The sequence below is a fragment of the Lissotriton helveticus genome, chromosome 7 (assembly GCF_964261635.1).
Source record: "Lissotriton helveticus chromosome 7, aLisHel1.1, whole genome shotgun sequence".
NCBI classification, from domain to species: Eukaryota; Metazoa; Chordata; class Amphibia; order Caudata; family Salamandridae; genus Lissotriton; species Lissotriton helveticus.
Window position 1 is genome coordinate 1,147,277,740 of NC_136068.1, and position 25,148 is coordinate 1,147,302,887.

A 25,148-nucleotide genomic window follows, 5' to 3' on the forward strand; every position below is an offset into this window, starting at 1 on the left:
GGCCAATGTACCACCTTTAAAACCTGGCCAGATGGAATCTACACCTTCTTTGCTAAGCAAAGCATCACATTGGCTATCTAACAATATGGTAATATCCCCGTGGGGCAAGCGGCAGTTAGCAGGGGATTTAGTCATGGCAAGAAGAGTTGATTGGGTAGAGAACAGCCCAAAAAAATTTGGGGGTGACTGTGTAGTGTTAAACTTCTCAGGGCCTGATGCACTCCCTAACATCCTGCCAAATTTGTTCCCCCCCAACGTAGAACTGCAGACATAGTTCCACTTACTCTTGAATTCTTCTATCCTAGAAGAGGAATTGATCTGAACCCAGGTATATTGAGGACTAAATGGAATTTGATGACAAAGGGAAGGGGAAGGGGTGGCCAAAATAGTGATTGGGGCCTGAGCCTTGAAAATAGGTTTTCAGCACTATCTAATCTTAATGAATGTGATTGACTTGGTTGGGGTGAAATCACCGAATGTAATGATTTGATAGCGCGTGACAGCCTCTGTACTACCGTTGATAAGGGCAGTGAGCCTATTGCGCCCCTAGCAAGAAGGAGGAGACCACTCACTTTAAAGGAAATAGGGCCACATAAGGAAGTCCCTGTACAGTTGACTTTGAGTAATTTGGAGAGTAATACTGGTCAAGGGTGTACAGTCTCTTGTTCTGATTCATTAGTCTACCATTCTGTTAATTTAGACCCCGAAGACGTTTTGGTGTCTCCGAGACAAGACAGGCTGACACCTCTTGACCATGCAGGTCTAATTATAGAAAAAACTAGGCTGACTTTCCTTTCTTGGAATCTCGCCGGAAGAGCTAATAAACTGACTTCCCCAGAATGGTGTGACTTCATTGACGAACATGATATTATCTTGTTCCAGGAAACATGGTCACTGAGTCCAGTCTACCGGCTAGGGTTTCTTAACTTTTACATCCCGGCTATAAAAAATCCTAAAGGGCGCCCATCTGGAGGTTTGATAATTTGGGTACGTCAATCACTAGATTGTAAAATCCACAAAAGGAACCTCCCATCAAGTGATATACTATCAGTTAACATCATGTGGGCTAATGGCCAAGGTATGGCCATGTTCAATATTTATGCCAGGGGGGTAGGGGGTGGGAACACATCGGAAATAATATCTGTACTTGACCAAGAACTTGAATTGCTGCCAACCCAGCTATCTATTATAGTAGGGGGTGACATTAACACCACTTTTGAACCTCTAGGACAAGAGGACCAGATTCTGGCCTCAGAGGAGGATAGTAAATGGGGAGTTCCCCAACTTGAACTGGCCGTGGTTAAGAGATGGCCCACGGTGGCTATTCAAACTAAGAGTCTATGCATAGCAAGGGGTCTTAGAGCAGCAAATGGGCGTACTCCATCAGATCGTCAAGGGAGTAACACATTTGATAATGGTAGGTCAACCAGCCGAATAGACTACTTCCTGGTGGATATCAGGGATTGGCATAGACTGCAAGATATGATTGTAAAAAGTAGAATTGAAAGTAATCACAATCCTCTTTGCATGGATTTCCAAATTAATTTAGGATTGAGAGAATCAAGTCAGAGGGGTGACAAGGTGACCCTAGACATAGTTTCCTCAAACAATCAGCGCCATGTAAAATGGGGTAGATTGGTAGAAGATTCAGAGAAAATTGAGGATCTTAAGAGAGTAGTGGCCGAGGTAGTAAATAATCTAAAATTACACAGCAATAAACCAAATTTCCCTGGAATTATGGCAGAGGCTCATAGTAATTCTTTAATAGGCTCCAAGGGTTCTTTCTCAAAACAATCAAACAAAATATGGGTACGAGAAAGTTACCTAAGGTAGGGTGGTATGACCAATCGTGTAGAATAGCCCGTCAGAACCTCAGTACGGCACTCCGGTCTAGGAATATTATAGGAGTGAGGGCGGCCAGGGACATATATATAGAAAAGCCCAAAAAAAAGCTAAGAAACAGTGGAACGAGGACCATTGGCTTGACCTGAAATCTGCTTGTGCCGCTAAAGATCAAAAGCAATTTTGGGCAATTATTAAGTGGGACAGAGGAGGGGCAGCAGAATCCCCACAAAATAATGTTGCAAGAAACCTGTGGATAGATTTCTTCAAGCCCCATTATGCCTGTAACCTGGCTGCAGATAGCTACAATAAGTCTAAAGAGGATCCCTGGAAGACACCATTCATTCACTCCTTCATACTAGAAGCAATCATTGGTCATAAACTATTTTATACCGTTCACAGACCTTTTTTATTTAAAACAGAGGGAAACATACATAAATAGATAAAATACAATGCATTACATAATCAATGTTGTCATTTAAAAACAAGAAAAAAACAGTCCATACAGTAGGTAAAAGTCAAAATTGCAAATTAATTCGTTAGTATATATGTGTAAATCAACACAAGGCCTAGCATATTTCAAGGTGTCAACAGATCCTAACCACATACATAGCAATTTAATGTAAAGAAAACAATACCAATCATGTGGATTCAAAAACAAAACCCCCAAGAGTCAAAAACAACCGTTTCTATTGTTGATTACAAGATTCATAAAGCCCTGCTAATATTTCTTAGAACAAATCTCGTATTTTTCTTTTGATCTTATATCAGAGATTTACTGGGCTTGAATTCTATGAACAAAGAAAATGCGTTGACGCGTTTCGGTGTCACTGCCTTTGGATATCGGCACACCTTCCTCAGGACAATAATCGAAGTCCCTTGGGGTTAAACTCAAGTATCCTTCCTTAAAGAAGGTGTTTTTCTTTAAAGAAGGTCTCTTTCTTCACGCATTATGAAGACATCAGATCCACATTGAAATCAGTATCCTTAGAATATGTGGTCATCAGAAGGAGGATATTTTCGCTTAGCTTCTGTTCAGGGGTCGAATATCATTACATTTCCTCTGGATACGGGATTTTACCTTGTTTAATACAAGGCCCTGTAATATTATAGATGGCCTCTTCCCCGTGGCGTACGTCTCCTTTTAAATGGTTATCCCCACACCTTTGAATGGCGGTGAGTGGCTCGTTAGGAGTGATGCCTGATCTTGATATTAGTCTGCATCTAGAGTCGCCACGGGTACGTCTGCTTCTATGCGTAGCAGATAGCTACACCCTACCACCCACGGTCTTCTACAGCTGCCAAGTGTTTACCACAAAAGATGTCAGTATTGCATTAGACTGTGTGACAGGGGGAAGAGCGCCAGGTATGGATGGTATTCCTGCCGATGTGTTTTTAAGTGATCGGGAATCATGGTGTCAGTATTTTACATGGCTAGCCAACTCTGTGGCCCAGGGTGCCCCCATTCCGAGTTCTTGGAAGGGTGCGGAAATAATTCCAGTTTTTAAAAAGGGTGACAAATCGCTACCCAGTAACTATAGACCCATCAGCCTTATAGATTCAGCTAAAAAACTGATGGGTCGACTAGTGCTAAACAAGCTCCAATCGTGGATAGCTGAAAAAATATTTTGTCTCCATATCAAGCTGGTTTTCGCCCCCTGACAAGCTCAATCGACCAGGTCTTTTATTTTATAGCCCTCTATTGGAGGAATGTGACTCTAACCAATGGGCCTCTTTATGCCGTTTTTGTTGATTTAAAATCAGCTTTTGATCTAGTTCCACGGCAAAAACTCTGGAGTGTGCTTGCAGAAGCCGGTATAAGTCCAGAACTGCTAACATTGCTTGTCCGCTTGCATGAAAATAACTATGCTACAATCAGATGGGGGGTCCAGGGTGAAGTGACTGATCCTTTCCCTGTGGAACGTGGGGTTAGACAGGGATGCGTCTTGGCCCCCACATTGTTTTCTATATACATTAATGGTATAGTTTTCTATATACATTAATGGTATAGTGGACTATCTTAGAAGGTTACCCACCGACGCACCAGTACTAGCGGGGGCGCGTGTGCCAGTCCTCATGTTTGCGGATGACACACTGATAGTATCACGAACTAACTAGTGGGCTCCAGAAGGCAATTAATGCATTTGGAGAGTTTTGTGAGAACCGGGGTCTAGAGTTGAACACTTCCAAGACCAAGTTTATTTGTATGAACCTACGGAAGAAATTCAAAGGCTCAATAACTTACAATGGCACACCATTAGAGCAGGTAGAGGCCTTCACATATCTAGGAATATCCCTTCAGGGTAATATGCGATGGAAAAATCATATTAATATGGCAACTCTAAAATTCCATCAGTTAGCAGGTGTAGTAGCGCTCAAACATAGAGCCTCATTGACTAAACCAATCACCCCTGCTTTAGAAATTTATAACATGAAGGTGATAAGTGCCTCACTGTATGGTTCGGAATTATGGGGATTTTCTAACCTGAGGGACCTGTCATTGGCAGAGAATAGGTTCTTGCGGCGCTTAGTGGGGGCACCACAAAGCACTCCCACTGTCCCTCTGCTGCTTGATCTTGGCAGAAAAAGTATTGAGGACTTAGCCCGCCTACACCCTCTGTTATATTGGAGACGGATAATGACAACGCCGGAATTAGCTCACTATGCTGCAGCCCTAGCGGATATTATTAATGCTGACCGCTTTCATACCATCTTGTGGCTTAAAGAACTACGGAGCCTATTATCTAAGCTGGGTTTAGACAATCTCTGGGCTAATACTGATGTAACATGTTTTCCATCGAAGATCATCTTGAAGAAAATGTATTGGGCCATGGTTCGGTCATCTGCTTTTTGTACTGGTTCCAACTCCAAACTAACTCGACGGTTTCTTGATGTCAAAACAGTACCATCTTGTGAACTCTATTGGGACATCATCGAAAAACCGTTCGACAGAAAACTGTATTTTCAATTCAGATTTGGAACTCTCCCCTTAAATGTATTTACACAAAATTGGTCTACGAACCGGGATGAGAAATGTCACTATTGTAAAGACCTTGTTTAGAATGTTTCTCACTTACTGTTTGTATGCCCTCTCTATCACTGCCCACGTCGAAAATGGATAAAACCAGTGTGTCGTAATTTAAGAACACGCAGGCATATAGAGGCGCTTAGAATATTGGAATCAGATTGTTCACCATACTTTGCGATTGCTGTTGCAAAATTTCTAGGATGGGCTTGGTCTATTCGCACCCGCACTTTACAATTATCTGACGCAGTCTAATGTATTATTGTCACTATGTTTTTTTTTACGATCGATTTTTATATAATTCTTGATGGAATATTTTATATTGAGTAATGAAACTGACAGCATAAAGTGTTTAATGTATGTTTTAAAGATGAATTTTAGGCTTAGTATTTATTGTGTAGTGTTGGGATGTAACTGCTTTTATGACTTGCTGTCGAATAAAGCTTTGAAATTTGATTTGGAAGCTAATCATTTACTCTGTGTCCATGTGTCAGTTTTATCAGCATCCCAGTCTACTGTAGGTGATTACATGCTAAACCCTCTTCAGCCCAGTGGACGGTTTGCACTCCGTAGCTCCTTCTTTCTCTCACTTTGCGGTGTTTTCTTTCTTTCTGCAAATATGATGCCAAGTTTACAGGCGCACAGATACATCACGATAGAAATTCGATTGGGGATACATCTTTCAGAAACGTCTCCTGCTTCCTTTCTAGATTTTCCTTGGGTTGCATACTCGTTGGTTATAAAGAAATGTAGTCCAACGCTTTTAAAGTTGTTGTTTTGATCATCCCTTCTTACTGCAGACATGGTCCTCCGAGGTTTTGTATTCGTCTGAGTAAGCTCCAGCTCGGTACACTAGAGATTAGCGACGTAACATTTATTGCTAGGGTCACAGCATAAACAACATTCACAACGCTTATCTTCACAAGAGTATAAACACCGACTTCCTTTAACTGAGTTACTTCTGTTAATGTCAATACCCACTTAGCTAACGTGGACATGTTCTTCTCTATGAACTCAGCAATGAGGTGCCCTCTTTTGTTTCTTGGATCTGTGCAAAATGCATTCCTTTGAAGACCTCTTTCGACAGTTAAACAAGAGTATTTGATGTAGCGTCTAAGAGGGGACACGCAATGTGCAATGAAAAGAGTGATTCCTCTTGTTGATGGAAGACTAGATAGTTTGGATTAAAACATCACGTTGAAGGGGCTGTGGTTGTAAATAATCAGTCGCTCCCAATTTCAGAAAGTGAGTAATGAATCGAAGCTGATACCCAGGAGTAGATTGCATTTATGGTGTGTGCACTAGCCTTCTGGGTCTGTGCACTGCGGACTAGTGATATTTGAAAATGCGATGTTTTAAAAATACTTGAACGAATTTGAGTGAGTCAGACGAGATATAACAGCGTACGTTGGGGAGGGGACTTCTTCCTATGAGAAAAATTTGAAAAAAAATATGAGGAAATATAGAACATTTTAAAGCTCACTTTTCACATAAAATTGCAAAAATGTCAAATAATTATTAAATGTTAAAATACTTTAATGATGTGCCAGTGTAGTCTGAGGTCACTGAAGAGTTGACCTTATATTTTCAAAATGTGCTGTGGGTGCCCTCCTTATATCACCACTTACCTCCAGGGTGCCAGGGCTAGGCTTTTGTGATAGGTGCATGTCTTATATATAACATGGTTGTCCCTATGTGACAAGAATTACTTATATTTCTCCAAATTTTGCCATTGAAGCGTTGAGTTTCCCAGTGGTGACGAATATTTCACAACCTACTTCTAGTATGTCAGAGCCAGCATTCCGTCATGATTTTCCCCAACATGACATGATTACCCTCCCTTATTCCAATGCTTACCTCCAGTACTTAAGCATTGTGCCATGGTTCCCCAGTATACAAAGGATTGCATCCAGTGTGCTGGGATTTGCTTTGCAAAGAATTCTCTTATGTACCAGTGCTAGCATGTTACTAGGAGTGCCAGGTATTATCTCTAGTATGTTAACGTAGTCTCTCCATCATAAAACATCCTCTCATTTGCTTATTCACGTGCTCAATTACCTCACTCGCTGTCTCATTAACATGCTTACATACTGTCTTAGTAACTATCTTATTGTCTGCCTCACCCACTCTGTCACATGCAAATCAGTCCATCAGCCCTGTACAGGCTCCAGCCTCTTGCTTTTTCACCTCACACTTTCCCAATTCATCACACAGGGAGCTGTCCAAGATCACACTGAAAGTCCGAGAATGTGGTTCGAATGTGGAAGCGCAGTTTAAGATAACAAAGAGTCAAGCTCACACAAATGTAATATTGGTATCCGTATGGAGCAGTGGTTCCCAATCTTTTTCAACACGAGGCTCCCTTGACCTATTGGACGTAGGTCGCGGCTCCCCATTATGTTACTTTTTTTTGGGCGGGTTGGGAGACGTAAGCCCGGCCTCAGGCGTACTTCAGTTTTTCTCTTTGAAAATGATTGAGATGAAGCTCAAGAAAGTATTATAATCATAGATGTAATCCTAGAGTCAGGAACTCAAGGTTACCCCATAGTGAAAAGTCTGACAACATCATGATGAGCGTCCATTAATCCAAGAACACAAATTATTTCAACATTTCATGTTGGTAGATTTACTCGTACTCCTAACGACATGGGTTTAACTCCCTCAAAACATGTGGTCTCCATTTTCCCAACCAAATAATCGCCAGCCCCAACCTAGAACATCCCCAATTTGGGAACAGTCATATAGTGTGGAAAAAGTCACTGGTTTGGCCACAGACTCCTCTTTGATACAGTTGATTATCTGAGCCTCATTGAAATCCTCATGACTCGCCTGGGATCTAAAGATATGGTTCTTTGTTTAGCTCGTGGGAATGGTAAATGCCTATTTTTAATGAGGAGTGCAGGATGGCCCTATACTATCTCAGTATTGTTCACTTTGTATATGGAGCCAGTGGGCTTCATAGTGGAGGAGTCTGTGTTTCCAGTCACCATTATGAGGATGACAATTATATATGAAAACTGCCTTCTTTGCTGACATCCTTACTGCCTTGCACTGCCTAATATTAAACAAGCATTTGCAATGCAATAGGTCTCGCATTTACGCAAGTTTAAGCTATTGGCATTGTAAATGACAATGACTCTTGTTTATGTTTTTAAAAATAAAAGGCATTGTAATTTGCAATGTCACCAGCTCAAACTCGCGTAAATGCGAGACCTATTGCATTGCAAATGCTTGTTCTATGCGTGCTGTGGCTTCCAGTCCTGAAAAACAAGATGGGAAGAAGTCTTCAAGTACCGGAGTGCGAAGAATTAAAACAGGACACGGTGGGTGACTAACCTTCAACATGAGACCTCGCTGACGTCAGCCTGTGACCTCTATCTGCATGACAACCTCTGCCCTCTATCTGTACTTCGACTTGTACCCCCTTAAGTTCATCTGCAGGGACTACCTGCTACACATCTTTGTGCCCCCTACTGCAGATCACCTGCGCCACAATATACCTCTGCCCCCCCCTCCCCCTCTTCAATATCTTTATGGAACACTTGCTCTCATCTTGAAACAAGCCGGAATCAACTATTACCTCTATGCTGATGACACCCAACTCTTCTATAATGGGCACGCACGTAACGTTAAAGGTCATATTACCGGTGTTCAATAAAAGTACGCTCGGCACTCACGTACGCCACTTTAGGCTACGGAGGCGAGCCAGTGTGTAACGCCACCAGTGTGTCCTGTAATTATTATTCAGCTCCTAGGCCTCCCCACTGTGAACTCACCTGGTTGCCCTTGCTCCGCGAGAGGCAACACAACAATGTTGACATTCTGCAAGACTTTATTTCTAACGAAAGTCTCGTGCGGCTGTACGGAAATGGAAGATGACAGAAGACTTCTCAAGGCATTAGGCGCTCTTACCAAGCCACGGGTGCCTCCAGTTCGTCAACAAGCCAACTTGCCAAATGTACTATGCTATTCCAGGGGCGTGTTCGAACCGTCGCATGGCAGGCCAGGCTATTCGTTCTGTTTACCCCTTTATGCGCCTTTATCCAGAGATCATTTAGAAACTGCTAGAGCGGATTGCCAGGGCAAACCCATTAACATATGGTAATTTGGTTGCTCCTCTAATGGGATATGTTATTTCTTACTATCATTGCGCCAATTGAGGTGAAGACCCTATTGAGAACAGAGATTATTTATTTTAAAGTTTTATATAGCGCGAACTTGACTCAGGTGGGTATAGGAGCGCTTTACAATTTCAGATGGGGATTACAAGAGTATACATCTTACAACACAATAGTTGTGCAACATAGTTAAGGTATGTGAGATTCAGACCATGGAGAAGACAATTTGATAATCTTTGCTTAAAAATGAGCAAGGCAGGTGAGTACTGGGATTCAAAGGTGTGCTGCAAACTCATTGTAAATGAGAGGTGGCTCCTCTGCTACGGGCGGAGGAGCTACGCCTCACCGCTTTCAAGCAGTTGAGAAGTAGAAACATAAAATAATAATAACTTTCAGTTATAATGGTCTCAAAATATTTTGTTAAAGGTTTTTTTTTTTTTGGCTTACAGCTATGCAAAAATATAATAATAATTAGTATTCACCTACCCACACGGCACATAAAAAGCACATCCAAGCCATTTTTTAAGGGTGAATTCATTAAGGTTTGTGTTTTTGTCATGATACCCTTTGTATTAAAGCACCTTAACTGATAAATAGCGTTACTTTGACACCATATTTTGTAAGATTTGTAGTTTGCACCCATTGTACTTTGAAGTTTTAAATCCCATTGAATACTCTGGTATAGCTTTACCAGTAAGTTTGAAATACTGATATTACCTTGTTAGAAATTTTATCAGGAGACTATAATTTAGTATGAAGGTTAACTAATTGTTGACAAATATTTTGCAATTTTAAACTTGTTCATACATATTAATGCACCAATGTAGCGTAACAGAAAGGAATTTGCCTGTATTTGTGTAGTGCATGTGCTAGGAAATCCCATCCTTCGTAAACCTTGAAATCTCACAACCACAGACCGTTTATGAATGACTGGTTATTACAGTGTGGATGTATCGCACGTGCCTCTTCTATGTAGAGATTCTAACCGTGCTGCTCCAACTAGTCCTGTGGGGTTGTGCCTTAAAATGTGCAGCAATCTAAATTTAGTTTTTGTAAACCCATTTTTATCTAATTGATCTCCGCGTTGTTTACGCATTTTTGTTGCCCGACGTTTGATGGCTATCCTGCACAGAGCAGACTTGAAATATTTTAGGCATCGAATTATGATGACATTAAGAGTAAAAGGCAGGAATGCATTAATTGTTAAAATAGAAAAATGCATCAATTTGACATAATTTGGGGAAATATTATCTTTTGTGTTTACATATTTTATTCGTGTAAATTATTTGCTCTTATTTCTACTTCCTTCAAGGTAGCAGCTCTCCATTATGGCATCTGTTTCGGTTAAAGATGCAAAAGTCTGGCGACAGACCAAAGCTCTCCTGTACAAGAACTACCTGGTTAAGTGCAGAACCAAGAAGACCAGCATACAGGTATAGAGTTCATTTGAAGCATATGTGCAAACGTGCATCGCTGACTTAAACTTTTTTCAACTGTCTTTCTATTTATTTGTAGAAATATTTCCGAGTCTTTATTGCACTTTCTGCACATAATAATAGGGAATATGTAACGAGAATAATTGTAGCGTTAAGTAGGTGTTTGTTTAGATATATTTCAAAATGTACCTAATAAAATAGCTACATGATTGACTATACCCTGTTCTTTGTAAATCAACAATAGTTCACGAAGCCATTTTTTTTTACTTTTCTATATCAAGATGTATAAGCTTCATTAACGTGAACAAACACTTGCACTCACATTCACGCTCTTTTTCCTTTTCTCCAGAGCCCACACACCGATACAAAAGAAAAGTGAGAATAATAGTGTTCCACACTGACCTGGGATCTGGGTCTGTGATGGAAAGTTAGGCTCGCTATGGCTTCTTAACTCTTAAGGTAAACATGGATAAGCGGTCAGGGAATTGCACAATGGAAGTGAAGTACAGTTAGGTAGTTGAGGTAAAAGGCAATGCAATTATCAAAGCTGAAAAAAGAGGTCTATGTGTAGCAATAGCTATGGAAACACCACACTTTTATAATAACTACCGAATATGTGCACAGTACAACAAAAGGACAGTTCCAGAACTGTTCAAAGGGTTAAGCAAAGTTTAGAAATAAAGATGATCACTAGCCGGATTTGAATTTCTGCAGACCTAATTGTTTCTGTGTCGGTAATGGTTACTGTTTACATGATCCTGTTGGTGGGAAATGCACTTATATAGCAAAACAGAGAGCCATGCCTGCCCTGGACATGATGGCAGCGGGGGGAGTGGGAGGACAGGTGTAGAGAGAACAAAACCAGGCGTGAAGAAGCCACCTGAAAGATTTTAAGGGAGAGGAGATAGGGAGAGAGACAGGAAGTTTGACAAGGAGGTGAAGGGGTAATACACCCCCCACACCCCAGCCATGGACAATCTTCCAAACAGAAATACAGTGAAGGGACCACCTTGGCTTTCTATGGTGAAGCTACACATTTGACAACATTATGTGGGTGATGTCAGCAGCAGGACAAAAGTGAAAGAAAAGAAATGATAATAAAAGACAAAGATGTGTGGAAGGAGAGATGAGGTTTCAAGCAGAGGATGGAAGAGAATGGGAAAGTATGAAAATTGTACTTTAACACAGAAACACAGTATCATCTCATGTACTAATAACGTATTTAGAGAATGTTTAAATAGCCATAAAACACACTGCAGAGTTTTTGGTGAGACCAAGCAAAGTAAAAGATCTGAAATCATAGCCAAGGCATGTCAGCAGGTGCCTGGCTGAACCTATAAGAAATGCTCTACAGCCTGCATCCACTATTCTAACCTCGTGTTATTGTTGTGTGACTTACTTTAGCAGAGGAATCCCAAAGACAGCAGTGGGGAAAGGGTGGGCGTGAATTTTTGGAGTTAAGAATGTGTGTGTGCGTGCGTGTGTCTGAAGATTAAAAAGCCAGGGAATGGTGTTGGAGGTGGGGCAGAGGCAGCCTACTTACAAGTTCCATGAAGTTCCGGTTGCCGCTGAAACCAGGAAACAACCACAGGATTGTATTTCAAAGGCAGCCACGAAGAAGAAACACGAAAAGGACACCAGATTGCAGCTTCAGGCAGTTCCAGGCAAAAGTGCGATGGTAATGCGCAACCCCCTTTCTAGCACTGCACACCCCTCTGGGGGTCGAACCACAGATTGAAGACCCCTGCTCTAGAGGTACTCAGAAAGAAATAATTGAGGGATACCTGTGTGAAATCATTTACGCACTCTCTCCACTTTTTCATTATTTGAAAGTCAGCACATGGATTAATTTTATGAAAGAGAAGATAATGGCTTTCTTTGGAATATATATTGTACAGGACCAAATACAGAAGAGGAGAATACGTTTTCAGAGCTTCCAGTGTGTGCAGAAAAATTGCAATTCCTCATTTGACTTTTCTGCCCATTTCCTCCTCTTTGTCCCAACTTTCCCTCCAAACGTACCCCATTATTCTCGATCTTGGCTTTCTCCCACATTCTCTCCCACACTGCGTCCTTCCCTGCCATTCTGCAAACATGCCTGCCACCTATCCTCCACCTCAGACACTCTGCACCTTCTCCCACTGCTCACTTTTCTCTTCCGCTATCCCTCTCTTTCCATGTCCTTACCACGCCTCCTATTTTCTCTCCACCCCTGGTTTTGTCTTTCTTTGTCCTGATTGATCTCCCTGTTCCCTCTCACCTTCAGTCTCGCTCTCTCTCACTCTCCGTTTCTCTTCCTCACACTCTTTCATTCATATAAATCTTGGGCCTAAAATATCTTTGGGGTTAATACAAGAAACATTTGAAATACAAGGAGTAATGAAGATATTAGATGGAAACAAGAACGTGAGAGAAAGTAAGAATGGCCTTGATTTAGGGGAGAGAGAAACTATTTAATGTGATCTAAAAACACTGGCAGCGTTGCTTGCTTGTGAGACACTAGATCTCACTAAAACATCTGCTTTCTGTAACTACTGGCAGTGTACGTGCCATATAAATACTGTTTGTTAGTGCCTCCAAATCAAATAAATGTGAAAGAGAAACATTGTTCGCTAAAGAAAATCCTATTATCGAACACGAAGTTCCAGGTGCTGGGGAAACCAGGAAACGTATTTCAAAGGCAGCCACGAAGAAGCACGAAAAGGATACCAACTGCTGGAAAAACACAGCAGCAGCAAGGACACGAGGAAGTCCAGGAAACAACAATAACATGAAGCACTCCAGACGCTTTGCCAGAGCATATTCATGGCCCCAGTTCCCGGCATTTCCTGATGTTAAATCTGCAATTTCTCTGATTGGAGGACAATCACCAATGAGAGCGCCTGAAGATGCCACTAATCAGAATCCAAAACGAAGCGCAAACGTTTTGGATTGCAGCTTCAGGTAGTCCCAGGCAAAAGTACGATAGGAATGTGCGACCCCCTTTCTAGGACTCCACGCCCCCCCTGGGGGTCGCGCCCCACAGATTGAAGACCCCATGTTCTAGGACAACATTCTTATGTATGGCGAATCAAAGGAAGAGCAGAATAGAGTTCTTGAGGAGGTTCTTAAGAAACTAAGCAGAGCAGGATTTACCAAACCAATTTAGTAAATGCAAAATTGGTGTACAATCTGTGGTTTACCGTGCCCATACTATTACCAGTTAAGGGATAAGTCCCAAGCCTAGTCTTGTGGATGCAGCTAGATTGGCTCCTGCACCATCCAACAAAGAGGAGCTTAAGTCGTTCTTAGGTTTAATTGAATATATGTCCAAGTTTGTGAAGAATTTCGCTGAGTGTATACATTCCCTTAGATCAGAAGGGTACCACATTTGATTGGAGTGTTTATTGCCAAAGGAAATTCACACGTATCAAACAAGCCATTGTTGAAGCTCCATTGTTAAGCATGTTCGATCCCAATGCTAAAACCTTTTTAAACACTGATGCCAGCATGAAAGGATTAGGGACGTCTCTCACTCAAAGTGTGGATGGTGAAGAGGAAGTTATAGCCTTTGCCTCTCGATCTCTTAGTGTCCCTGAACTCAACTACTCTACCATACAGAAGGAGTACCTCACTTTTGATTTTGGCAGTTAATCATTTAAAACATTTTCGTAGGGGCATTCCATTCTCTATAAAAACTGATCATAAACCCCTCATACCCTTGGTCTCCCTAAAGTCTAGCGAGAAGGCCACCCCATGCATCTCCAAATGGGTGTTGGGTTTGCAAGGTTTCAATTACAATATGATTTTTGTACCAGGCAAAAAGAGCATGGTTGCAGATTGCCTATCCAGACTTCCTATTGATGTGGAAGATGCACATGCAGAACCCTCGGATTGTGCTATTTTTGCATTAACATTCCTGCAATCAGTAAAGAAGAATGGGAGAAATGTACACAAGACGATGACACGTTTGCTCCCCTTAAAGAATTGATTAGTAAAGGGTGGCCCAAGAACATCAAAGATGTCCCTGAGAACCTAAAACCTTTTTGGATAGTAAAAGACAAATTATCTATTATTGGGGAAAACCTACATAGGTGCAATAGAATCTTACGACACAAAGGCATGTATGAACGCATTATACAAATTGCTCACGAGGGTCACCGTGGCAGAAGTTTAACCAAAATCAAGTTTGGGAATGATTTCTGGTTACCAAACATGGACTCCTTGTCAGAAAGGGCGGTAAGGATTGCTTAGCTTGTGGGTCCAGTGATAAAACCAAAGTCACTCGCAAAGCTCTCCTCCTTCCTGTTCCTGTCCCTTCAAAACCACGGGACAAGTTAGGACTTGATATTATTGGACCTCTCAATCTACTAAAATCATATCAGAGATTCATGCTTGTACTGATTGACTATCACTCTCTCTGGATTTGCACTAAATTTGTCACTTCTATTACCACTTCGTCACTTATTGAATTCCCTAAGGACACATTCTTTAGTGAAGGGATTCCCAACACCATTGTCACTGCCAATGGAGTTCAGTTTACTTCTGATGATATGAAACAATTCATGAACACGTTGTGTATCACACACGTTAAATCTCCCCTCTACTGTTCCAATGCCAACGATTCGTTGAAAAGGCCAATAGGATAATAAAAGACACCATCCAGTTGGCTTGTATCTCCAATGAACCTGTCCGTGATGCTATTAGGAGGAAGTTGTGGTCTTACCATACGACTCCTAATAGTGTTTCTGGAGTTTCTCCATTCATTTCTCTAAAAGGGAGAAATCCAGGCTCTAAGGTAATTCCTAACTGGCTTAATGGAGGATATCCTGAGTGGGTTGACAGATCAGCAGTTTCTGACAAACTTGCTGACCACCAATCCAAATATGATCAGAAATGAGGAACAAGCAACAGAGAATGGCACATAGGTCAGTGGATGGTAATCAAAAAACCTCATGGTTGACGTTTTAAGAATTCTTCTTTCTCCCATCCCTTGAGAATCAAACATGTGAACAAAAACTCTGCATTACTGGAAGATGGGAGCACTTGGAGCATGGACAATGTAGTGATTTGCCCCATAGTATACATTCCTGACGGCAACATGTCTGAAGAATCTGAAGATATTCCTCCAACAGCCAGACCATCCAGAGTTGCCAGAAGTCATTGTCTGCCTTGTTGGCAAACTGACTACAAAATGTAATTTATTCCTATTGGGTACACTTTCATTCTCTTATTGTGATTTTATATGCAAACTATCTTACTTTCTCTTTTATCCCCCTGCAAGGGAGATGTGTTGTAATCTACCTTATACCTAGCCATGTACCTTCCATTCCACCCCTTTCCTCCTCTGCCTTTCCCCCATCCGCCCTCTACCCTTTTGGTATCTTCCTCCTTAGAACCCTGAGCGAAGCTTACCTTGGAATGTTGATGATTCTGTCTGTCAGTTGGTGCCAGAGATTCAGGTGAATAAACCTTCTGTACTTACCTTGCAGGTCTCTTCAATTTTTAACACTTCTATTATTATTATTGTTTTTATTTACGTGAAACTTTCTTTTAAATATTATCTCTTTATTGTTTCTTTTTTTTAACATTTAAAATTCGTCTTTCACGTTGTATGTTTCTATAAAAATATTATTTCTACTTTAAAACCCTCATTCTTGGTAGGAGGAGCTTAGCGCGACCCAAGATGGTCGCGTGAGCTTAGGGCTCCCGGACCTTCGCCACCTCCACCGATTATCCTGAACTCTATCCTGACTTGGACGACGGGTTATTACTGGCACGGCCCTGCTGATCGTTTATCCGTTTTCAGACTTTGATTTGGACATCGGGAGCTGAAGATATGGACTTTTGAACTTTTTCGGCCTGCTCCATGGTGCTGCCCCCGGGCTTGGTTCTCAGCCAGCCGGACAGTAATTGAACAACATTGGATCACGCGAGCCTCCTTTGCCCGGTTGTCTACTTTCAGTTTCGTTTCAGGCGCCTAGTCCTACTTGACTTTGTTTCGATCGCCCTGGCATGCCGCTTTTCACCTCCCCGCTGTTCACCGACTGGTGCCTCGGCCCCCTGTCACTTATCACTTGGTGATTGGTTTGCTTCTTCATTTCTATATTGTTGCGGGCGCATCGATTTTAGTCATTTTTACTAGGTCTAGGGCTACCCTTCGGGGCGCACAAACTAAGATGGCCGCCAAACCTGAGGGAGAGAAACGCAAGACCAGACCGGCAACGAGAGGGGGCTCCGTGCAATCAAATGTCATGGACAGATACACCCTCGTAAAGGGCTCTCCGGGTGGACCAACTAAATCCCCGGCCACGATGGGGGAAGACTCCCCGCTGGATGATGAGCTGTCGTTGAGGGACGTCATGGGCGCCATTGCCGGGATGAAGGCCACACTGGGTCAACAGTATGAGGCCCTGGCCCACAAGCTGGATACGGTCGCTGTTGATGTTACCTTGATCAGGGCTGACCTCGCGAAAACTAATGAGAAGTTCAAATCCCTCGATCTACAGACATCTAGTCTTGTTACTGACGTCTCCGATTTACAGGCAGAGGTCGGTAACTTGCGTGCCGCCCGTGACTATCTCACTCGCCGCCTGGACGACTTTGAGGGCCGTGCAAGACGAAACAACGTCCGTCTGGTTGGTGTCCCGGAAACTTCGGAAGCTTCCTCGGTGGACCTGCTGGTGGAGGATCTGGTCCTGAATCATCTTGCACCCAAAGGCCTCAGCAAGTTTTTTGCCGTTGAACGTGCACACAGGATCATGGGTGGTCCGCCTAAGCTGGGCGCCACTCCGCGACCCATCATTGCTCGGATTTTTAATTTTCGGGACAGGGACGCAATCCTGCAAGCGTCGCGCCTATCTGGTCCTACGGCTTATGAGAACACTGCCGTCAGCTTCTACCCGGACTTTACCCAGCAGGTTCAGAAACAGCGGCTAGGATTCCATAGGGTGAAAACGAGACTGCGGACTAGAGACATGAAATACGCCATGCTTTTCCCGGCCCGGTTACGTGTGGTGTACAACGAGCGCACATTCTTCTTTGATCATCCGGGGGCGGCAAGTGACTGGCTGGGCACATTGCCCCCTGGCCCGGATCGTTCTGAACACTCTGGACACTCCGGTGGTGCGGAGGAAGGCCCGGTGGAGCAGGAATAAGGGGCTGAATCGGCTCCTGGTCCATCGTGTTGACTTTTTGGCTGTGGTTTGGTTCTATGCCACTATTGCTTGCTGTCATGCTGTCTTCTGGGGGTGCAGGCGGGGGGATGGGCGAGTCTTCCTCCTCTGGGGTTCTTTTTGTAGAATAGTTGTATGTTAGGGCGACAGGCACACTGCAAGTTGGGGTGGCTCTTGAGTCTTACGCAGGGGTACGGGGTGGGGGGTATGATGTATGGGGTTGATTGGGGGTTATGGGGTTACAGTTTTTGTTTCATTGTTTTCTTCAAGGCATATTATTGATGATCTCCTGTCGTATAGTGTTGCACACGGTGTGGGGTGGGGATGGGGTTGACCTTTGGGATGGGGGTTAGGGGACTTGAGGTACTGTGTTGGAATGTGAACGGGTTGGGAGATAGGATTAAACGTGGCATGGTGTTGCAGCTCTTGAGACGGTTGTCCCCTGATGTGGTCCTGCTTCAGGAGACGCATTTGCTTGGCAATACGTGCCACGCAATGAATAGGCGTGGCTATCGTCTCGTCGCGCACTCGGGTTTCACTTCTGGCTCCAGGGGGGTGGGCATTCTGGTTCGGAACTCCCTCCCTCTTGCTGTTGACGATATTATCCTTGATGACAGGGGACGGTACGCTGCCATTGTGGGGCACTGGGAGGGAAGGGTTGTCACCTTGCTCTCTGTCTACGTGCCCCCGGGTCTCCAGGCTACCACTTATGCTGATTTGGGAGGAGTGATTTTGGGATTCCCCGAGAGTCTGCTTGTAGTGGGTGGGGATTTTAACTCTGTAGTGTCGGGGTTGTGTGATCGCTACCCTCCCCAAGATATTGCGAAGTCACAGTCCTGGTTGGGGGATTTCCTGGAGGCTTTGGGGCTCACCGACTGCTGGCGCCTACTTCATCCTGGGCAATTGCAGTATACCTTTCATTCTGGTGCCTATGACAGTCTTTCGAGATTAGATTATGTGCTGATGCCCTCCTCCTAGGCCTCCTCCATACGGGAGGTGAAACATCTTGCTAGGGGTATCTCGGATCATTCCCCGCTGTGGTTGGTGGTGGACGCTCATTTGGGGTCGGAGGGTAGGGTGGCCCCGATCCACTCCTGGTATCTCCGCGACCCCAGGTTTAGGGCGGAACTGATTAAAACGATTGACCTCTACTTTGCCGAAAATGTGGGTTCTGTGTCCTCCTCTGTCACGTTGTGGGAAGCGTACAAAACTGTTATACGGGGCCAGGCTCTCTCCATGATTGGCAGTGTCAAGAGAAGTAGGCGGGAGGAAGTTGTTCGTGTTGAAAATGACATCACCGTTCTTGAGGGGGAGTTGGAAGCCGAGGTCACCCCGGAGAGGCTGCACCTTTTGGGTCTGAAACAACTTAAGTATAGAGCACTGGTGACTGATGCTGCAAGGGAGATGAGCAGGGAGCAACAGGGACGACTGTATGATGTGGGGGATAAGGCGGGGAAATTGCTTGCTTGGCTGGATAAGAGGGAACGCGCGAGTCGGGTTGTTCCTGTGATTGTTGATGTGAATGACGTGAGTATCACCGACCCTGCTGATATTGTTGAATGTTTCGCTGCCCACTTTCGGGGAGTGTACTCCCCCGTTTCTGATAGACTGGAACAGGACTCCCACGTGCTCCTGCGTGATATTTCGCTGCCTCGTTTGTCTGACCCTGACAGGGATCTTCTAGAGGCTCCGCCTACAGTTGATGAGGTTGCCACGGCTATTCGCTCGGTTCACTCGAGGAAGGCTTCGGGTCCTAATGGGCTCCCGGTGGAGCTCTATAAGCTCCTTCCGGATGTGATAGCACCATATTTGAGGTCGATGTTCTTGGAATCATTGGAGGCAGGCTCCCTCCCTCCCGACCAAAGGCTGGCTTCCATAGTGGTGATCCACAAGGATGGCAAGCCGCGTGACCGCTGCGCCTCCTTTAGACCCATATCCTTGATTAATGCCGAACCGAAGATTCTGGCCAAAGTACTTGCCACTCGCTTAGTCGCGGTTATAGGCGATCTGGTTCACCCGGATCAGTCCGGATTCATACCCCATCGTAACACAGCACTTAATCTTCGGCGCTTGCATTGAGTCCTCGCGCGAGCGGCGACTCTGCGTGAACCTACCATCTTGGCGTCTTTGGACGCCACCATGGCGTTCGATACGTTGGAATGGCCTTATTTGTGGGCGGTTCTCTCTAAATTTGGCTTCGGCCCCTCGTTTATTGCCTGGGTGCAATTGCTTTATACCGACCCCTTAGCTCAGGTGGTGGTCAACGGTCGTGTCTCGGCCTCCTTTGCTCTTGGTCGGGGAATGCGCCAGGGCTGTCCTTTGTCCCCTCTCTTGTTCGCCCTTGCTTTGGAGCCTTTGGCGGCATGGCTGAGATGGGAACCGTCCTTGAAAGGCATTAGATGGACTCCGGAGTTTGAGGACCGAATATCCTTGTATGCAGACGATATACTCCTGTATCTTACGTCGCCTCAGAAGTCGTTGATCGTCCTCTTTGACGTTTTAACTTCTTTCCGTAAAAACTCCGGTTTGGTCATCAACTGGTCGAAGTCTTGCATCTATGTTTTATGCGGCGAGGCCCCTCTCCTGCCTCGTGGATGTCCTATTTCGGTGGTGCGGGAGGAATTCAGATACTTGGGGATTTTTATCACCTTGGACCCTGTGCTTCGTTACGAACGCAATTTGTTGCCCCCTCTCCAACGCCTCCGTGCCGACGTGACAGCGTGGGGTAGGCTCCCTCTCTCTCCTCTGGGACGGGCGGCGTTATTTAAGATGATGTCACCCCCTCGGTTCCTTTATGCGTTGCAGAATACTCTTGATGTTGTGCCCGCCCGTTACTTCCGGGAGATTGAAAGTCTACAGAGACAATTGGTGTGGGGGGGGCCGTTCTCGTATTGCTCTTGCGAAGCTGACGCTCCCGTGGTACGACGGGGGTATCGCGCTCCCGGACATCCGCCGCTACTATTGGGCCTCTCAACTGGAGGCCATCAATCATTGCACTTACGGTCCTCTGCCAAGCCCGGCGTTTGAGATGGATAGATGGTTGCTGCCTCGTGGAGACTATACCAGGGCTCTGTATGCGAAATCTGTTGGCGGATCTCTCACGGGCCCCACTAGGACAGCGGTGCAGGTGTGGCATTGTGCTACAGCGGCCCTGGGCTGGGCTGATAAGCCGACCCGTGCTACCCCGCTTTATGCCTCGGAGAAACTTGGCTCCCTCTGGAAGTCGAAGGGTTTCGATAGGTGGGACGTGATCGGTATCAGCAGGGTGAATGATGTATGGATCAGGGGTAGAGTCAAGACGTTTGAGGAGCTGAAAGTAGAGTATGACTTGAATGATAGAGAATCCTTTCGATAAGTGCAAATCCGACACGCGGTTTTGTCTGTGTTTCTCCTGGGCTCGGATATTCCGGAGGCGTCCCCGCTTGAAGATCGGGTGCTAGGCGGGCATGTCCCTGACAGCACGATCTCACTCATTTACAAGAAGTTGATCAATGCTAGAACCGACTTACTGAGTAACCTTCGAGAGGTGTGGACTAGTGACGGTCTGGAACTCGACGATGAGGATTGGCAGGCGGCGATTTCCTCCCCGAAGGAAGTGGCTATCCCGGCGCGCCTCCGGTTCGTCCAGCTCAAAATTCTTCAAAGGGTCTATGTAACTGGTCCTCGTCTGGTGAGAATGGGGTTCTCTGTTGATGGTCTGTGCAGGCGTGGTTGTGGTCTGGTGGGTACGTTCTTCCATATTATTTGGGAATGCCCTGCGGTGATGAACTATTGGACTCGTGTGCATGAGGTGATGAGTGAGGTCACGGGTGTGCGATCCATGCCGAAGGCGAGGCGGTGTCTGTTGAATGTCTGGGAGCCGAATGATTATGGCCTGGCGCAGCTTCGATGGGTGACCTTGGGTAATATGATTGCTAAGAGAGACATTGCTCAGTTGTGGGGTGCCCAGAGGCCACCAACAGTTCTGGTGTGGCAACAAAGCATGGACTGGTGCATGTTTAGGGAGAAGACAGTGTACGTTTCCCGTGGCACGCCCCGCAAATGGGGGAAAATTTGGAATCAATGGAACGAATACCGTGGTGGCATCTGTACTCCTCCCCCCCCCCCCCCCTCGGGACTGGATACTGACCCGTCGCCCCCCCAACCTGGTGTTGCCTCCACGGGAATTTAGCTACCTTGCTTGCTCCTGGACTCCTCCCCCTCCCCCAGTCTCATCACCTACTTCTGGCATTTGATTTGAATGTGTATCCCCCCCCGGCACCGACATGACGTATTTGTACTGTATTGCCTTGTTTTCTGTTTTTTCTTTATGTTTATTTGTTGTTTGCATTTAATAAACAGATAAAAAAAAAAACCCTCATTCTTATTTATCTCTCCTACTCTCTTCTCTTGTCGCTAAAAAACCCTCCAATCGGCAACTGTCAAAAACAACTTACCACGATCGGAGATTGTTTCCTAGCAACCTCACGTTGTAGGCTCACGTCACTCATAACATATATAGAGACCCGTCTGGATTTGCGTTGTCCATATGCGCTCTATTTCCCTTCGAAACAAGTCTTTATGTTCCGTTTCCAAACAAAAAATGGAATATCCTCATCTACGCATTCAGAAAACGGTATGCTTGTCTTGCATACACCCCAGAGTGACCGTTTGAATCCGCTCGCGCACATCCGCGTTTCTTAAGATTTTAATTTTAGTAGTACGTTAATTTCCTATTTTACTGTTGCATCCTTTACTCGTGAATATGTAGTAAATATTTTAAAAAAACATTTATTTTGAATTAATTCCCAACTCCTTTGTTATTAACGATGTTTTACATAATCCTGCTAAAATACCCTTATAAAAAAATGTATCTATTCTTTATAAATAACGCGAAAATTGGAATATTTTAACAACAAACTAGCAACTACTAGTAACAAAATCTAGCTACATTTCCTATCTACTATATTCATTTTTTCTCACATATAACATACTTTTACCAAAAACTATCTTAAAAATAAGTGAGATTATACTTATCTGCTCAGAAGCAGCAAACTAAAGAGGAAGAGCCTAGAATGTTGGAGGCTTATGTTATGTTGAATGTTGTAATTTTTTGTGACTTCATAGAGATATGTTGGAAGCTTTAAAGTGCTGTTCAAAAGTTTGTAAAGAAAAGGTAATGCATAGTGTCATAAAATAGAGAGCCTGTAGAGAGTTGTGAAAAGAAGATAGGCGATGAGAGGGTACTGGCTGAATATTTCAGGGTATCAGTCAATTCAGATAGCTGTGAAATAGAAGAATATTTAGTTTCTTACATATTAAGATAGTAAGAGATAGACCCACTACACTTTAAATTAACATCTTCTTTTTTGTTGAGCCTCTTGCTAAGGGTCTGATTGGGACAGTATATAGTCCCAGGCACCAAAATAAAAGTGGCCTCCATTAGAGAATCAGATAGCTGAAACAGTGACTCCTAGTGGCAGATCAGCACAGAGTACAAACTTGTAAAACAGGCTTCTTAAGTGTTGTGAAATATATGAGAGACTGTATGCCTTTGTGCTTGCTGCAGACAATGTTTATGTAATTTCTGATCAATCAACAGTAAAAACCTTCCATCCTGACCATAAAACTGATCCACCAACAAACAGAAAATAGTTCATATGCTGATCTGTGAGACTAGCTCTTTGGGCATTGGCAGATTACCCCGTAGGACATTCTAGTCCGGCGCTGCTCTTGCTTTGAAAACATAATTGAAAGTACTTAATATTTAGAGAGCGAGAGTACTCAATATCTCTTCTGTTATACAAATCAGTCCTCTGCTTAGAAAGATGTTTCCGGCAGTGATGCTGGCGAAGTAAGTTCATGTGTACTGCCCTCACAGGATGTTGTTTGCAGGACGTTCTTTGTGCTTATAGTGAGATTGACAGCTGATGCACTGCAAAATGCTAATGCATATTTCCTCTTATTAACATTTTCTCTTTTTTTATTCACAGGAAATCCTTTTCCCGATATTTTTGCTCCTTTTGTTAATGTTTCTAAGTTTAATGCATCCAAATAAACATTATAATGCAATGCCCAGCACGATACTTGGGTCACTGCATGAATATCTGACATCGGACCTCACTCTCGGGTATATGCCGGTGAACAACTTGACTAGTAGAATCATGAATTTGATGTACTCTGACTGTTTATCAAGGGGTAAGTAAAATATGATTTTTTATTTCTCCGTTTTCTTTTCTAGTAAACTTCTATTTTTTTTCCCGGTCTACCGTGAAGCATGTTTTGTTATTTGCTGATGTAGTCAACTTTTCTGCAGTACCTTTGAACTATTTAATGTTCATTGAATTTATTTATTTTAATTTCTTAATCACTAGATGAGACCGTTACATGGTCCAGGATACATTAGCCCAGCTAGATGATGGTATAAAAAAAAAAGTTTACTAATTTAAATTTTGGTTGGATTAGGTAAAAAAGTTAGGTGTAAGTTATACATATGAAGTTAGACCCAGTGAGTGGTCTCTGCGCCAGAATGAGGGATAGTCCATAGGTGTGATAGCAGTGTTGTATCCCATGTAGGTCAGATCTAATGTTCACTCAGTTCCTAACAAATTGTCTGATCCAGACGAAATATAGGGCCTAAAGCTCTCAGGTCTTGTGAGGAACTGTTGTTTTCGTTTGAAACGACAAAGTTGCACCATTTCTTACATCTGTAGATAAATGTGTTTTTGCTACCAAATGATTCCCGTTTGTTATTCATAACAAAATATTTCCAACACGCTCTTTCATGAAAGGAAATCTTGCAGTATAAAACCTTTGCTGCACTCCATCTAACTTTTGTGAATGCATTCTACTCTTAAACCAAATCTCCAAAGATTTGAAATATAATACCATCTGGATAGCAGGGATGGGATGGATATGTATAACCAAAAACTGGCACACCTGATCAAACACTCTGTAAAGTGAATTAAATATGAGGGTAGATCCCTGAGTACCAGATTGCTATATCATGGATAGCCTTACCCACATCTGTGAATATAAGAAAGTTTATTTAAATTCCGGAAACTCCTGAAAACCAAACCTTTCAAATCAGTCTTCGGCTATACCCAATGTTCTCATTGGAAAGACTGAAGAATTGAGGTTCATCCTGTGCATGCATCCAACAACACTAAAACTGTAATGCACTCTAAATGTCTCATGATTGTCTTCTTGTGCTTTGAGTGCTCTGTTGTGGCCTAGCCGACATGTGTAGATGTGGCCTACATATATATATATATATATATATATATATCTCTCCTACTGGCGATAGCCAGTAGGTATATATATATTACCTACTGGCGATAGCCAGTAGGTATATATAGTTAGGATTGTTTTCCATAGGGAAATCGCAACATTCTATTGGGAATAACTTTGGCGCCGGTTGAGGAATCTTCCTGAAATTTTCCTTAACTTTGCCTCGCGGCGCTCTGCTCCTTCCTTGAAGGTTTGGGGGGGATTCGTCAAGCGGGGGCCGAGATAAAAGGGGGGTCCCAAAACGTGTTTTCCCCATGTTAATTTCCATAGGGCGGTTGGACTCACTTTTAGCTCGAACGGCTGA

At 43.7% G+C, this 25,148-nt stretch overlaps 1 protein-coding gene across 2 annotated transcripts in view; it reads left to right on the plus strand.

Annotated features, from left to right (window-relative positions):
- The window catches only part of ABCA5 (ATP binding cassette subfamily A member 5), a 1,464,780-nt gene that overhangs the window by 90,717 nt on the left and 1,348,915 nt on the right, over window positions 1-25,148 (plus strand). The window contains exons 2-3 of one of the 2 annotated variants that reach the window (XM_078654285.1): window positions 10,298-10,418; window positions 23,548-23,752. In XM_078654285.1, coding sequence (XP_078510411.1) covers window positions 10,314-10,418; window positions 23,548-23,752 — 310 coding nt within the window. In that variant the 5' untranslated portion in view covers window positions 10,298-10,313. The remainder of the gene's footprint in view (window positions 1-10,297; window positions 10,419-23,547; window positions 23,753-25,148) is intronic. The other variant, XM_078654286.1, reaches the window with a different exon arrangement.